At 45.9% G+C, this 15,519-nt stretch overlaps 8 protein-coding genes across 8 annotated transcripts; 5 read left to right on the top strand and 3 right to left on the bottom strand.

Annotated features, from left to right (window-relative positions):
* Positions 1-62: 62 nt before the first annotated feature.
* Positions 63-1,928, top strand: V1516DRAFT_552464 (uncharacterized protein). The gene is made up of 2 exons (XM_066919203.1): positions 63-640; positions 700-1,928. Exons 1-2 carry the CDS (start codon positions 544-546, stop codon positions 1,464-1,466), a joined length of 864 nt encoding a protein of 287 aa, XP_066775323.1. The 5' UTR covers positions 63-543; the 3' UTR covers positions 1,467-1,928.
* Positions 1,859-3,436, top strand: V1516DRAFT_680889 (mitochondrial carrier domain-containing protein). Its single transcript, XM_066923170.1, has 3 exons — positions 1,859-2,301; positions 2,415-2,467; positions 2,542-3,436. Exons 1-3 carry the CDS (start codon positions 2,283-2,285, stop codon positions 3,367-3,369), a joined length of 900 nt encoding a protein of 299 aa, XP_066775322.1. The 5' UTR covers positions 1,859-2,282; the 3' UTR covers positions 3,370-3,436.
* Positions 3,366-4,294, bottom strand: V1516DRAFT_680888 (uncharacterized protein). Its single transcript, XM_066923169.1, has one exon. It carries the CDS (start codon positions 4,088-4,090, stop codon positions 3,467-3,469), a length of 624 nt encoding a protein of 207 aa, XP_066775321.1. The 5' UTR covers positions 4,091-4,294; the 3' UTR covers positions 3,366-3,466.
* V1516DRAFT_551359 (6-phosphofructo-2-kinase-domain-containing protein) lies at positions 4,265-6,323 on the top strand. The gene is made up of 2 exons (XM_066919198.1): positions 4,265-4,967; positions 5,032-6,323. Exons 1-2 carry the CDS (start codon positions 4,381-4,383, stop codon positions 6,290-6,292), a joined length of 1,848 nt encoding a protein of 615 aa, XP_066775320.1. The 5' UTR covers positions 4,265-4,380; the 3' UTR covers positions 6,293-6,323.
* Positions 6,324-6,353: 30 nt separating this feature from the next.
* V1516DRAFT_629111 (uncharacterized protein) lies at positions 6,354-6,818 on the bottom strand (the record flags this gene model as incomplete). The annotated part of the gene is made up of 1 exon (XM_066919875.1): positions 6,354-6,818. The coding sequence occupies one exon, from the start codon at positions 6,816-6,818 to the stop codon at positions 6,354-6,356; it is 465 nt and encodes a 154-aa protein (XP_066775319.1).
* Positions 6,819-8,144: 1,326 nt separating this feature from the next.
* Positions 8,145-10,669, top strand: V1516DRAFT_666357 (CRT10-domain-containing protein; the record flags this gene model as incomplete). The annotated part of the gene is made up of 2 exons (XM_066920740.1): positions 8,145-8,810; positions 8,864-10,669. 2 exons carry the CDS (start codon positions 8,145-8,147, stop codon positions 10,667-10,669), a joined length of 2,472 nt encoding a protein of 823 aa, XP_066775318.1.
* A 507-nt stretch (positions 10,670-11,176) lies between these two features.
* Positions 11,177-14,142, top strand: V1516DRAFT_680881 (heterokaryon incompatibility protein Het-C-domain-containing protein). The gene is made up of 3 exons (XM_066923168.1): positions 11,177-11,665; positions 11,718-11,889; positions 11,943-14,142. The coding sequence occupies exons 1-3, from the start codon at positions 11,426-11,428 to the stop codon at positions 14,087-14,089; spliced, it is 2,559 nt and encodes an 852-aa protein (XP_066775317.1). The 5' UTR covers positions 11,177-11,425; the 3' UTR covers positions 14,090-14,142.
* V1516DRAFT_629158 (nuclear protein Es2-domain-containing protein) lies at positions 14,140-15,408 on the bottom strand (the record flags this gene model as incomplete). The annotated part of the gene is made up of 2 exons (XM_066919877.1): positions 14,140-15,066; positions 15,184-15,408. 2 exons carry the CDS (start codon positions 15,406-15,408, stop codon positions 14,140-14,142), a joined length of 1,152 nt encoding a protein of 383 aa, XP_066775316.1.
* Between the last annotated feature and the right edge of the window lie 111 nt (positions 15,409-15,519).

Here is a 15,519-nt window from a genome sequence, read left to right as displayed (position 1 = left end):
GATTCATAAAAATTCTTTTGAAATCTACCGCAAAATTATCGGAAACCTTTGTATAAACGTAATTAATACAAATCGCTAGTAATTTTTCTAGAATTTTACAGCGCGATCTGATTCAGCCTGCCATGAAAAACCTTATAACACCGCTATTTTTGTAGATTTGAACTACCTACTAAGTGATTAGTGGAGAGTAAATTACCGGTCACTTTTAATATTCTCAAAAAGTCCCATTATATCCAAACTCAATGATTCAAATGGACCTACCGGGTGAAGTTACAATTTTATTCTGCGGCGGTCGAGGAACCCGGATCATCCGGTCAAGCAAAACAAAAACAGAAATCTAAATGACAAGACCAGAACAGCCCGGTGAAATATTGTAACATTAGAATCACAATTTGATCAAAGCTATAAGTCGAAACAATAACCCAACAGCAACGGCATCGACACACGCGCGGCGACAGCGCAGAAAGCAATTATTACCTCAAACTTCGGAATCAGCGACTATATTCTTACGCCAAGCACGATAGCTCCAATTGAACGGAACAGATGGATAATCTACAAAGCCAGATAGAGAGCTTACCAGGATACGATGTCGTCATGGATATGTGGACGGACTATGCGGGGGATAAGTTGCAAACGAAAGGTAAGCCAGATCAGTGAACGGCTGGCGAGGGGGAGCAGTATTCAAAAGTTGACCTTTAGACCCATATTTCGAGGAGATGCCAGACGGATCGACCCGAAAACGACGAGCACCTCCAGGAACGACCGAACAAGACGCGCGAGCATGGAAACATATCGTGAAAACTGCCTGGCAGCATGACCGATGCCTCTGTGGATGCTACTGGGCTGACTGGGGAATTGGACAAGCACCGCTGATATCGATCATACCCGTAATTGGACCCTGGATCATGTATACTATGCATCTGCGATTGAATACGATGGCAGACGACATCGGGATTCCGGCCAAGCTACATGCGAAGATGGTTGCCAACGTGACGTTTGATTTCCTACTGACTCTTGTGCCAGTTCTCGGTGCCGTGTTTAGTTATCTGAATGCCTGTTCTACGCGGAACGCAGCACTGGTCCACACGTACTTAGTACATAAGGGACAGCAGAATGCCTCGCAGTTGGGCAACTATCGGACTGTTCGAACTGAATATGGGAATAGAAATGATATGCCGACTACAAGATTAGGAGCGGGGTCGACTAGGGAGCCTTCCTCGGTGCAGAAAGGGACTATGACGGCTGGTAGTTCCAGTACGAACGGACCGAATCAGGCTACGCACTCCAATACGCAATCACAACATACACAATATACGCCTTATACCTCAAATCCAAGTCCCACAAATCCGCAATATTCACGGCAGCAAAAACCACCATCTAAATCTGGCCGTGGAAGAACAGGCGTTCAAGAGTCGGGTGTCGTTGCAGCGGGCAGCGGCGTACACAGTGGAGGTCGTGGCTACTAGCCGACAAAGCCGTGGTTAAGCAGCGAGAAGACTAGCCGACAGACTGTGCCGGCAGCCGACCGGGAACAGTTCGGACGGCAAGAAGACGGTGTCTGGCTAGCAGTTGGAAATTAACAAGATGAGAAGGGTGAAATGTAGGAGATAAACTAAGAAAGCTGTGGAGAACGAGCGGACAATTTTGGAAGTGTGTTGGGTAAGAGGATTTGAAGATTTGGATAATTACAGATTTGATGCACAAGGATGTATGATCACTTTTGAGGAACATGAATGCTTGGATTCCATTAAAGCTGGACCAGAGCAGCCGAAACGGTGTAAATTTGATGTCGATTTTTAAGATATTTGTGGACTGTTATGTCATAGTATTACATAATAACTAATACACGTACTGTACAATATTCTCATACACAAACACCTCAGGCTCATGTCACCGCTAGCCAACCGTCTCGCGTTGATTTCCAGCCGGTTCGCAGCCAAACGCCGTCGCAGTCGAGTTTTGCCGTGTTCCTTCTGCTTTCCCCCGCCATTCCGCGATTCGAGATCTTTTCCTTCTCCTAGACAGCTCAATTGACTCTTGCTTCCTTTGGGAATTGTCTACTTTCGACTTTTTGCGCTTTCTTAATCTCTGATTTCGCTCGTTCGCCTCCCTCGACTTGCTCAACAGTGTTCATAGCCGATCGCACTTTGCTAGTTTCCCCGCATCTATATCCATCCATCCATCCATTGCTATCGCACTTTGCGTAGACCAAGTGCGCTTTTTGTTCATCTAAAACTTCTGGTTGTGTTTGCTTTCTTGTCTTTTCATCATTCCTATACACAATGTCTTCAGATAAAAAGCGTGCGTTCTTCTCCTTGTTCTTTGTTTGGTCTTGCGTCCGGTCTTGAGTCCGGTCTCCACTACTTATTATTCTCCTCATCACGGCTATGCGTCCTATTACTGACTGACTATAGCTCTTCCCTTCATCTACCAGTTTGCCTCCGGCGCAATTGCCGGAGTGTCTGAGGTTTGTCTGCTTCTTCTGTTTCTTCTAATGGCTTTGTTCGTTTTGTTCTGACCTTGTTGCTGCTTTACATCTAGATTCTTGTCATGTACCCGCTCGATGTAGTCAAGACTCGTGTCCAGCTTCAGGTCGGTGGTGGCTCTGCGGGCTCGGAAGCCTATACAGGCATGCTTGACTGTTTCTCTAAGATCATCAAAAACGAGGGCGTGGGCACCCTCTATCGTGGTATCAGCGCACCTATTCTCATGGAGGCTCCTAAGCGCGCGACCAAGTTTGCAGCCAATGATGAATGGGGAAAGTTTTATCGTAATCTCTTTGGAATCGAGAAGATGAATCAGCAGCTTTCTATTCTCACCGGTGCGACCGCTGGTGCGACCGAGGCTTTTGTCGTTGTTCCCTTCGAGCTAGTCAAGATCCGCGTCCAAGACAGAGCATCTGCACATCTATACAAGGGGCCTCTTGATTGTGCTCTAAAGATCATTCGCAATGAAGGCATCTTATCTATGTACAATGGTCTTGAGGCCACCTTATGGCGCCATATTTTTTGGAACGCAGGCTACTTTGGAGTTATTTTCAAGACTCGCCAGCTGATTCCAAAGTCTGAGTCGTCTACTCAGCAGACCATTAACGATCTGATTGCTGGCTCTATTGGAGGTACCGCCGGTACTATCGTAAACACTCCGTTCGACGTAGTGAAGAGTCGAATTCAAAATACCATCAAGGTTGAAGGTGTCACGCCAAAGTACAACTGGGCTTTCCCTTCGGTGTTCACTGTCTACCGCGAAGAAGGGTTTGGCGCTCTCTACAAGGGATTCATGCCTAAGGTTCTTCGTCTTGGCCCTGGAGGCGGTATCTTGCTTGTTGTTTTCACGGCTTGCATGGATTTCTTCCGTACTCTCCAGTAATCTAGGATTTCCCTTTATTATTGGATTTACATCGATATTTATATACACTATTGTCATTTTGATTTTACAGCCAGCCGTAAGCCGAAACGATAGAATTTTATAAATGATGCCATCTCTTGCCTTTTTCCAATGTCCGTTTGAGATATATTGGCGTAGTACACTTTTCAGCAACGGAAGGAACTCCTATCAGCGTTAGAGCACGCTGTTTCCGCTGTAGTCCTCGTATTCGCCAATGCGCTGCCCACAATTTGTCGATATCTATTATTGTCCTGCTTAAAGGCTGCAAAGCATGCGGATGCGCCGAAGCACGGCGATTTCGTTCATGGATAGCCAAATTCCGGATCCTTGATGGGCGAGTGTAGTGATTAAGTAACAGCACGACAGGTGGCTCCGGATTCGGTAGATTTTCGATCATCTTGATGTTTCTATCGTCGCCCTCGTCCTCAGATGAAAAACGCGGTAACGCTTCATAGTCGTTATCGAATTCGTGATCATGCCTGTCGATTCTTCTTCGTTTGTTATTCTTAGGATTCGATGTAGAAATATCTTGACGCAAAAGAAATTTGCGAACGTATTTTTCCTGGAGGCTTGAAAATAGATCAGGGTCAAATGATCGTGCCAGATCGTCGTAGAACTGGTCAAAAACAACTCGGATTTCCTGGACAGCGAAATATGAGAGCGCGTGGTCGTTCACTTCAAGCGACGAGGATATTGGATCCATTATCGGTATGCTTGTGCTGAACGACTGATTTGTGGCTGTTTGAATCCCAAAAATTCAGTTTTTCCGGAACCCGTTATTGGATGGATAGACGGATGTGGAGAAGATTCGGTGGGAGATTTCGGATTGCGGAGACGCCGCAGAAGATAGGCGAGTGAATGCGATTTCCAGCTGGATTTTCTTTTGAATTGCTTTTCGTTGAACTGGAGCTGAATTTGTTCTATTAGGGGCGATATCTGGTTTGCAGTAGATCAATTACGTTAATTTCTAGTGAAATAATTTTTTAATCTATAATGCTATCGCTTTCACCCTCACCTTCACCGTCGCCGCCACGGTCGCCTGCTCTTTCCGTGGAATCTGACGACGATCATAGTGACGACGAAGACGACCATCTGACATTCTACGTGACAGGATCTTCTCCGACGCCGATTCCGTCCCGCAGTTCTTCAAGCTCAATTCATGCGCACCATAACGATGAATCTCGTGAGGTTTTTTTTGGCCAGGATCTGCAAGATCAGCAACTGCAGGGCGAACACGATCTTTCGCCGACTCAGGGAACGGGATTGTCAACCTATCATTCCGAACTGGCAACATCTCCTATCACATCTGTATTTTCTGGACCTTCGTCTTACATGCGCAGTCTCATGTCCGATCAGCCACCACTCGCGAGAGGAGGAGGGTATTGGCGACCAAGACCAGCTTCTAGCAAAAGATCATCTAATTCGAGTTTTAACCCGTCGGTTAACAAGGACGCGATTCACGAGCCATTGTCGCCCACGCATATGTCCCCTGCTCAGCTGTATACGACAGCGTCTGGACAACTATTTCATGCTGGTAAAATCTGCATTGTCATCGCGGGCTTACCTGCCAGAGGCAAAACGTGAGTATGACTTGAAATTTTTTGAGGTGAGGACGGTGAGTTTCAGATTTCTAATCCGATTTAGACATCTAGCCGTTTCTTTAACCAGGTATCTGCGCTGGTTAGGTGTGAAAACGCATGCGTTCCACTTGGGAGACTATAGACGACAGTTCATTCCACCCAATATGGAAGTACCCGACGACTACTTCATGATTGATGCATCGGCATCTACGGTTATGCTCCGTCAGCGAGTGATGGCTGCATGCAAAGTTGATCTGTACCGGTTTTTTGATTCAGAGAATGGCCAGGTGGCTGTCTACGACGCCGTGAATCCTACTGCAGCGGGTCGGCGAGTGCTTGTGAAGGAGCTGAATCAGCACGGAATCCAAGTCTTGTTTATTGAATCGATCTGCGATAGACCAGAAATCATCGAGGCCAACGTTCGGAGTGTAAAGATATCATCACCAGATTATGCTGGATGGAACGAGAACGAGGCTGTCGAAGACTATCTTACGCGGATCTCGCTAAAGGTGCCGTTGTACGAGAGCATGGACATGCACGAACACGAGTTTAGTTATATCAAGCTGTATAATGCCGGGGAACGGATTTTACTGAACAATACTCGTGTTGGGTATCTGCCTAACCGGATTGTATTTTATTTGATGAACCTACACATCAAGAAAGGCAGCGTATATTTTGCACGAGCGGGCAGATCGACAGAACGCAGACCAAAATACAAATCGGACCCTCATTTGAACGAGGAGGGTACTACATATTCTAAGGTACTCGCAGACACATTAATTGAGTATCGTAAGAAGGAGCATGAGGCGAGGATTGGTGATGGAGAGCTAGAGCCGAATGCAGAACCCCGCGAGCTTATTGTTTGGACATCGACCCGACGACGGACGATCGAGACTGCGAGTGAGTTTGAGAAGCGAGGTGTACGATGTCGCCAGCGACCACAGTTGTCGCAAATGCACCCAGGACTGACGGATGGACTTGGCACTGAAGAGATTGAGAGATTATATCCGGATGAGGTGGCCGAGCATGTGAAAGATCCATATCGCCATCGATTTCCCCGAGCGGAATCGTACCATGATCTTGCGGTTCGCATGGAGCCAGTGATTTTAGAGATGGAGCGAATCTCTTCGGACATTTTGATTATCGCTCATGTCAGTGTGCTTCGGGTATTGTACGGGTATTTGATGGCTTGTCTACCGTTTGAAATTCCGGCGCTGGAGTTTGAGCGGAATGAGATTGTTGAAATCATTCCCAGCGCGTATAATAATCAAGTTAAGCGCATTGTACTACCAGGGATTCCACCTAACTCTTCCGTGATTATGTAGTTGGATCTAATGAGATGAGATAATGATTGATTTAATATATATATTTCTTGTAAATTCATTTCTAGCTTCCCCGATAAGTCGTATAGGAATACTTTGAAAGCAATAAGGGAATATGAAAATGCTCGCCATTTGCCAGCGAGCCTACGGGAACTGTGAAGACAATATCAGCGTAGGGAAAGAATGTGTCGTTGGCAAAGTATTCTGCAATGTTTTTAAACCGAACACGGACAATCCAAGGAACTTGAGTAGAAGTCAGTTTGTGTTGCATTGCAGCGATGAACCGATCGTCGGAAATATTGATAGGAGCAGTAGAGAGCTCATCATCAACAAGTGACCAATGGGATACTCGGCCATCCGAATTTGTAGATGCAGTCGCGACGGTCGAATAGACGTAGTCCTGATCGTAACTCTCTGTGGATGAGGCCGGGAACGAGGTGGCAATCTGGAGCAATACTTGAACGTTTTGTGCTGGCTTTCCACTCGTCGTGTCAAGAACGTGGCATGTTATCGGGTGACGAGAAATCATTTCGGTGACTATGGATCTGCGACGCCTATGTGTTGAATCGTTCAACTACTGTCATGCTTTCAAGGTAGTCGTCCTTTTGCTGGACCTTTATACGGAAACCGAGCCATGGACTGTGCGTGCGGCAAACATTTGATCGGACGGAGAAGAGCGTCGCAGCTGTTTCGGTGACGATGAGCACAACAACTCGGACAAATGCTGGATAAACTGGCAGAACAGACCGCTATACATGCCCTTGCTGGCAGAATATTGACAGCTAAGTCGACTTCTGTACTGCGATGAATTCTCAGCCGAACCACGTTCTCTCGTAATCACTAGCTGAAACCACAATATTCATAGATGGTCTGGGATCTCATGGGATTAGGGTATTAATATCCCAGGCGAAGAGATAGGGCCGATGAGACTGTGAGCAAGAGAGAAGGAGGGCGAGAAACAAAATATGCAGGGCATTGAAGGATTTGAGGAAAGATACAAAAGCAAATACATGAAGCGGGAAGAAAAAAAGAAAAAGATACGTAGTGCAGGCACTAGTAGGATTTCAATTGTATAACACTGCCCACAATCTCTGACTGCGTTATAGCTAACTATGGGAGTCGCAAACAACCCATGTTAGCTGCACTTACCATGGCGGCGATCACATCCGCAAGACAGTAGAAGCAGCCAATAGGTGGTGCAAGTAGATAAAATTCTCAAGTGACAAAACGATCGTGATTTTTCTTGTCTGCAGCCAGTTGGTTCTGTTGCGGAAGCACATTGAAGGTGACCTCAGAACCCAAAGCCGAACAAAAAAGTCAGTTTACTCGAAATCTCAATTAGGCTTAAAGTTCCTTTTCTCTCTGATAAGCGCACGCCGCGACCTGTCGTGGACTTCTGTCGTTGGACGGAGTGCTGCTGGCCCTTCCACACTATTCCTAACAATTGTTACATCTCTTACATATCCGGTGATCCTTGTCAAATTTTATTTCTGCGCGTACGGACTGACCGAAGTCCTGATACACTTACGTTTGTTCGCGGAGTCCTTACTGCAGGGTGTACGCACCACCTTCCCCCGTGCCTCCCACGACCGGCCGTCGACCTCGGTATTCCGACTTACTCCTCCTGTTTGTCCTGCCGGCTACAAATCACTTTGTTTCCATTTTCCTCGCTTCAAACCTTTCTGGATCTTTGCTTTATTTGAACCTCTAATCAACCAGGTCTTCATACTGACTTACAGGATTCTCGGATTCCAATCACCAGGTTCTAAACACTCCTCCATCCTCTCCCGGAATCACCAGGTCCTCTATACGCTCTTTCCATTACTCCCCTTTCTACTTAAGACGGTAGAGTTCAATGGCCTCCTCGTCGTCCTCGATATCTCCCGTAGGAGCCTCCGTCAGCCCAATTGCTTCATCGGGTCATTCAGTGGCGGAGACAGCCGGCTCGGAGGCCATACACCTTTCTGTAGTACCTCAGCCGGCTGATTCTACGACCGCGAGCATTTCTTCAGAACCAATTGTTCAAATGGTTGTCGCAGAAGTCACTACGGCTCAGACCACGTCTTTTCACTCTCCATCAACTCACTTCAATCCAGCTTATTATTTAGGTGATCAAGACGACTACAGTGGTGTGAACGAGGATGAAGAGGATGACGATGATGAAGATGACGATGACGATGATGAAGATGACGATGAAGATGAAGACGACGACGATGACGAAGAAGAAGAATATGAGGAAGATCATATTAACGAGGCATTGCATTCAAAAAATCTCTCTGGAAGGTTCGTCTACAGCACAGGAAGCGCAGCAACCATCAACAGCGATACCATATCACCAGCTCAGGCAGCTCGACTTGCTAGCCGTGGCCAGAGACCGCCACTCGAGCTTATCCAGACACCTCAGTTCCTCGATCTTGTCGCTCTCGGTCGACAAAAAGTGCTACTTCATTCTCCCGAGACCTGGCGGAATAATTTGATGGGTATCTCTCGACGAGGGTTTCTCTTTGTTGCCGACGGCCAAGTATGCTATAATCACCTGAATCCGTGCTTCACTACTAACCTACTCTAAACAAGAAAGCAAAAGTGTTCCAGATCACTTCTCAAACTCAGCCTATTTTGAAATACGTAACACAAATCACACCACCTAAAACTTCACCGCCAACCAACTCTCAAATGCTGGGTGCCAACAATCCGCTCAACATGTTTTCCATCAACTGCTTACGTATTGGATTTTTGGGTGGAGAAGAGCATTTAGCTCTTTTGACAGATGCCGGACAAGCGCATATCTATGCTATCGCCGACATCATTCCGCATGCAGACAAAGAAGGAAGTTTTGGCGCTGATATTGCTCGCGAAGTGCAGCCTGTGGAGATTCTACAGGTCGACAAATCTGCTTGGGGTGTAGACCTCTATGACCGTGAACGATTAGTAGCAGTTTCCGATAACTCACGATCGATTACGATATTTAAACTAGGATATTCTGTTGAGAGAATAGCGAATCGCGAATACCAAAAGCCCTCGAATGCTGAATTATGTACTTGCAGAATTTCAGCTGATAGAGATTCCAAAGAATCTATAGAGGGCGAAGCTTCTGTTTCTAAGCGCATCCGTCGATCTGACTGCCCTATCCATCACGAAGCTCTGCCGTTGATTGGGTCGAGATCGGTTTCACCCACTGAGGAACCTGCTCATCGCTCTTCGACTCCACAAGTCAGACATGCTCCAGATCCTTTACAGTACGTAAGGAAAATTTGCTACGCTCATGATAACAACATCCCTTGTATTCAGTTTTTGGAGATGCCGCTACGACAAAGCCCCGGCAGTAGCGGGTCTAGCAGGACCGCGTTACCCGACGGGGTGGCAGATAATGTGACGACCCAGGTTTGCATTATGAGTACTTCAATCGTCGGAGATGTGAAAGTCTGGGATTTAAACACGCTCGAATGCATCGCAGGTTCTGGTTTCTCCAAAAAAAAGGGATGGTCCACACAACCTCTTTGGGCGCATGACTTTCTTTCAGTCAACGATTCTGATATCATCACTGGAGCACGCCCATATCGACCTGACTCTGCAACCTCGGAAGTTCCTTCAAAATTAACGATTCATTTGCCTAATGCAGATCCAAAGCTTGTCATTTCATTTCCGGTGAAATCTAGAAGCCCGTACATGACGCGCCAGAAGCCAAATAACAAACACCATCTAACTGGGGTGGACGGCACATATGAGGCGCCGATTTCAGAGGTAGTGCGCCAACCTGTGTTTGAGTTTGAACTTAACATTGATCCAGCAAAGCGACCCGCCGACGAGTATTCCAGTGATCAGGTCTATCTACGCGGCGAAGCTCTGCCATCATCATACGTGCGGAATCCGGTAATGCAGCCAGAAAAGCGACATGAAAAATATATTATGGACGATTTTCTAATACTTCACACGTCACTCTATCAGGCGCGACTGGTTGGATTCCATGCGGAGGATTCTAAGGATTATCTGGCAAACCTTTGTCCATCCGTGTTTGATGCCAGGAGCCCAATAGAGAACTTCACGGCGTCGTTTGACAGACTGAATCTGACGACTGTCATCCGAGAACTAGCATGTGTGATAATTGCTAGCCAGGAAGGCATGCTGTCCATCTTCAAGGCATGCAAAGTGGATCAGACCGGCCAGCTAGGCCTTAAACAGGAGTACATCATATCTCAAGTCGATCATAGTCACGAAAACAATACTTTGCTTGGGATTGGCGTTTTGCCAGTTGCGGCCGAGCAAAAAGATTTTTCTCGTAGATTTATTTTATTTATGATTTACATCGACGGCACGGTCGTCACTTACTTGCTAAGCCGAAAGGCTAACGACGATCTTCGCGTAGAAGACTACGTTTTTTGAAAAAATATATTTTGCGATTCGGGTGGACCTTATGAAAGGAACAGTATATTTCGCTTAGTTAGTGCCGTATATCCGGGGAAGAATGTACATATATGGGAATAGTGTTTCTGAAATGACAAGAGATCTTTCCTTTTGGATTAATATTTCCTTAAAAGGTAGAAAGTAAACAGTCGGGTACGTCCCAACGATGAGCATGTGGAATGGTAAGGCTGAGCTCAGCCGCGATCATTTGTTAGCCGAGCTATAGTATATTTGTGTCAAAATTGAATGATTCGATTATTTGATTTAATAAGATTGGTATAATTAACTGGCGGTCAATTGAATAGCTCTGAGTAGTTCTGCTGCTTATATTATATCGGTGACGTCGTAGAAGATTGGAAAAATTTAATCAAGAATTCGGCGGAAATTTGTAAAGAGGTTCTGCTAGAACAATCAAGCACTTTGCAACCATCCTTAATACCTTAGCTATTGCTTCTGAGTTAGCTTCCTAAATACAGTAATACAAGAAGATATAAACAATGTAAAATGGCATATTCCGCATCAATAGAGACCACTTGGTATAACAAAATTCAGCTGGAGTTTAATTCAACCAAAACCAGAATAGTACCGCCAAGCCTTCTACCATCTCGTTCGGCTCATTGTTCTACGTCCCCCCCATTTTCTCCTCCACCGTTCTCCACTGTATTAATACACTTAAAATCCCGTCATCTGCTGCACGGCTGTTATATCTAACTACTGACAATTGATCAAGTAACAATGACGGGCTCTCACTTCTCTTTTCTTCTGGCGCTGGCAATCTTGCTCGTCATATTACCGTCGCGTGTCACTGCCTTTGGTGCTGGAAACATTCCCTCTGTATCTGCCGTGGAAGGCACAAATTTCCGTCATGGCGATATCGAAGATACTCTGGGGACACTCGTGTTGGCATCAGGTTTTTTCCACAAAATGTTTGGCAAAAAGAGATTTACGGATATGAATATTAAACGTGTTTACTTTGTATGTGACTCGCCTGTTTTCGCTATTGTTCACGAACTGACGCTGCTTCTAGGGTAACTGGCTCCGAGACTATTCTCAGGCAATCGATGTCGGAACATTGGCCAAAGGGATTAATGTTGACACTATCCGACTCATTGTCTGGTTGCTTGGATTTCTCTCGTTTGGGTTTGCAACAAATGAGTTCGAAGTCACCATTGATCGTCTGGGAACTTATCGTCCTGAAGGTACTTTCTCCATGTGCTTCAGTTTAACCGAGCTTCTTTATTAACAAAATAAGAACATATAGATAACCCCAAAGACTACGCAGATAACGAGGACGCCCGGAAATATGACGTCAGACTCCGTGGACCTGTGGACCCGCAGGAACTTCAGATTGATCCGCAATCAGGAATGAAGAACTATATTGCCAACGAGCGAGGAAACTGGATGACTTCTTCTCGGTTTATTCGCGATACGCTTGCCAAATCTATTCATCATGGCCGATTGTCCGCTTCGAATGGTTCCGACAACGATATGTACGAAGCCTACCGGCTACTCGGCCAAGCGCTACACACCCTTGAAGATTTCGCTGCCCATTCGAATTATCTAGAACTTACTCTCCGAGAGTTGGGTTATCATGATGTTTTCCCACACGTTGGCACGGCTACTGCAATCAGATTAGGAAATAAGCAGGTTTTTCCGCTCGTCACCGGTACTTTTGGATCACTTGACTTCATGCTGTCGATGTTGGGGGAAGCCCAGGACCATCTTTCTCAGACAGAGGTCGTGGATCTGAATGACTCGATCCAGGATGGCAAGACGTCAAAAAAAACAGCCGGAGCTCTAAAGTCATTACTTTCCAAATTGCCAATGCCTGTTCAAGTGCCCTCGTTCAACTCGAGCCGTGCCCTCGATCCTGTCACTGGATACCAACACCGCTCTGCTCCGAATTCTTTGTCAATGACCACAGATTTGAGCCGAGAAATCGATCTAATGGTTGAAGAGTCAGATCGATATGCTTCTGAACAGTCCTCTCTCTCGCAACGGGCTCTAGGAGATCCATCTGGAACAACATCAGACTATTCGGCTGCTGATATTCAGCAAGTCATTGATAAGATTTATCCTTTTCTTGTTTTCCGAGACAACTTGATGAAAGCTCTTTATGCAATGCTTGAGCACATTCCATTATTGCAGTCTCTACTCGACAAGATCAGTGCCACATTAACTGTGTTCATTATGGGCCTTGTCGCTCCCATGATCGAGCCCATCATGAAACTATTCATCGACAGAATTCATAAGCAGTCAAATAGTACGATGCAAGTTCACGATCAGGAAGAAGTTTGGAACAATCCTCACGCCGATAACCCTACGCATAGTTATCTGTCCAAAGACCATTTTTCACTCTATCTGAACGAGCCAGCCGGTTTAGTTGCTAAAGAGGTTCTAACTCACGTTGTCCCTCTTGTTGTTAATGCTTGGGAAGACACAAATTTGTCAGTCGATGATATCACCTCGTATGCTATCTCATCGCTTCATCATCCCGCTCTTGCTCAAAACAAGTTACAAATGCAAATGCGGCAGATCGTTCAGAACTGGGTCCAATCATTAGGTGGTAAGAAAAACACAATTATCAATAGTTTGTCCTCGCAAGGAGTAAGATCGGGAACGAACCACAAAGGTGGAAAGGCTCCTGCTGGAATGCATAATCATGGAAGTCTAAATACTGGACAAGCCAATCATGGAAGTAATGGAACTCACGGCAATCATGGAAACCATGGACATCATAACAATCAACATGGAAATCATCATGGTGGACACTCTAAACCAAACCAGCACAATCAAAAAACTAATAACAATTCGACTTATCATCAGATTCAAGGCATCGCGCAGTATGCGGGGGTAAATTTACCAAACATGCCTCAGATGACAAATTTGCCGGGCCAGGGACTGTTTAGAGATGGACAATATATGCCTGAGACTGCAGCTGGAGTTGGGCTCGTGGGGGCCGCTGTTGCCACAGGAGCTTACTCTCAGACTGGACAATCCGGAATGGACACTTCAAATTCAAGTTATCAGTACAATCAGACTACCAATTTCACCAATGACTATGCCACTGACATTTCTCAAGGAATACAGACGATGAGTATAGATAACACACAATATCAATATGGCCAGCCGTACCAGGCCAGTCGATTTGACGAGCCACCACAACCACAAGGATACTATCTTGGAAATGATTTTGATCAAAACAGTGGACTACCTCCAGGACCACCTCCTGGTCCGCCGCCAGGACCGCCACCATTTGGATTTGGCCCTCCTCCTGGACCCCCAGGACCGCCACCCGGACGCTTTGATGGTTCTTATAGCCAGTCACCATCAGGATACGATGGCCAATACGATCAAGGCTCTGGCTCGTACAACCCCAACGGAGGGAATTATTATTAATTTTCAACAGAAAATAATGTATTTTAAGGAATAAACCTTGACATAGTATCTTACTTTTTCATAGAAGGCGTAGACATAGTACGGTTGTTTGAGTTCATGGAGCTCGAAGCAGTAGATTTTTTCCAACTCGAAATACTACTTAATAGTCTTTTTCCTGCTGGGGTCAACATTCTAGCGCGGAGATCTGAGGGGCCAGAAGCGAACTGTGGAGTATTCTTGGAAATCGAGGCCAGTCGACGTAGAGTTCTATGGCTATGGCTGAGTGTATTAGAAGAAGGGCGACGTTCGGAAAGCAGCTTGCGGTGCAATTCTTCACGCTTTGGAGTCTCAGATATTCTGAAATTATTCTTGACCTGCGGAGTTCCTGGAGAGACAAATGAGAACCCAGCTACCATAGGGGAGTGAATATTAGTGGAGGTTGAGCTAAACTCGGATTTATCGTCAGAGAACTCGAATTCATTGGGTGACTGCAGGAAACGAGTGTTTGATCGGTGGACTTGTTTCGCAGCGTAACCTTGTTTGGATGAATCAGACAAATGGCCGGACTCAGGATTGAACATGAGCTCATTCCGCGGTTTGGAAACCCGGCTGTCAGGTTTTCCCATCCTTGTATCTTGCATTACATCAGAAGCAAGGATTAAATCGTTTGATGGAGGATGTGGTTGGCTTTGTTGGCTCTGCTGTAGTACATAATCGATGGTGGCTTGACCGGGGATTTTGTTGCCAGACCATAACCAAGCGTGTTTTTCCCGATTGAGTTGGTTCCGATGATCTAAAATCTTGTTGAACGACTCGTTATCTTCAGACGTATATTTTGCCTGGAATTTGTCCAGATTAACATTTGTATTAACGCAGTGGCTGTGAGTTTCTGCCTCTGTCTCGTCAACCTCATCCACTTCGTCCTCGTTGTCTGTATCCGTGCTAATTTCTGAATTTTCGTTCTGCTCATCAACTAGTGGAGTATCTGCACGCAATCTCTCGACTCGCGGAGTATGATAACTATCTTCTTCCTCATCCAGTCTGCGTCTCTTATCCCGTCTTTCAGCCTTCCTCTTTGCCTGTTTTCGCCACTTTCTTAAATCCTCTCGCTCAACCCCCTCAGGCTCATTCAGCCGATGCAACTTCCGTGCCAACTGTGCAGCACGCTCATCATCACCCTCCTTCACAGCTTGCAGATACATATTTTGGCACCGCAGAATCACTAGGTCAGGGAAATAGTCACGTTCAATAATTCGAGAAATCGATCCGACATATTCGTCCTCGTCTAAAGAGATGCTTGGACGAACTTGCTTAGCTACTGGCGGCGGCGGAGGAAGCATCAGCCCTGTCGCTGGCGCTTTGACAACGCTCACTGTTAATTCTTCTTTTTGAATTGGAACGAGTTGTGCCATGGTTTAATCTGGATTCGCTCAAAATTCGTGGAAAAATTT

Source organism: Lipomyces oligophaga (assembly GCF_038497815.1).
Source record: "Lipomyces oligophaga strain CBS 7107 unplaced genomic scaffold V1516scaffold_8, whole genome shotgun sequence".
NCBI lineage: Eukaryota > Fungi > Ascomycota > Lipomycetes > Lipomycetales > Lipomycetaceae > Lipomyces > [Lipomyces] oligophaga.
Note: the sequence above shows the minus strand (reverse complement) of the source record. Positions and strands in the feature narration are given on the sequence as shown.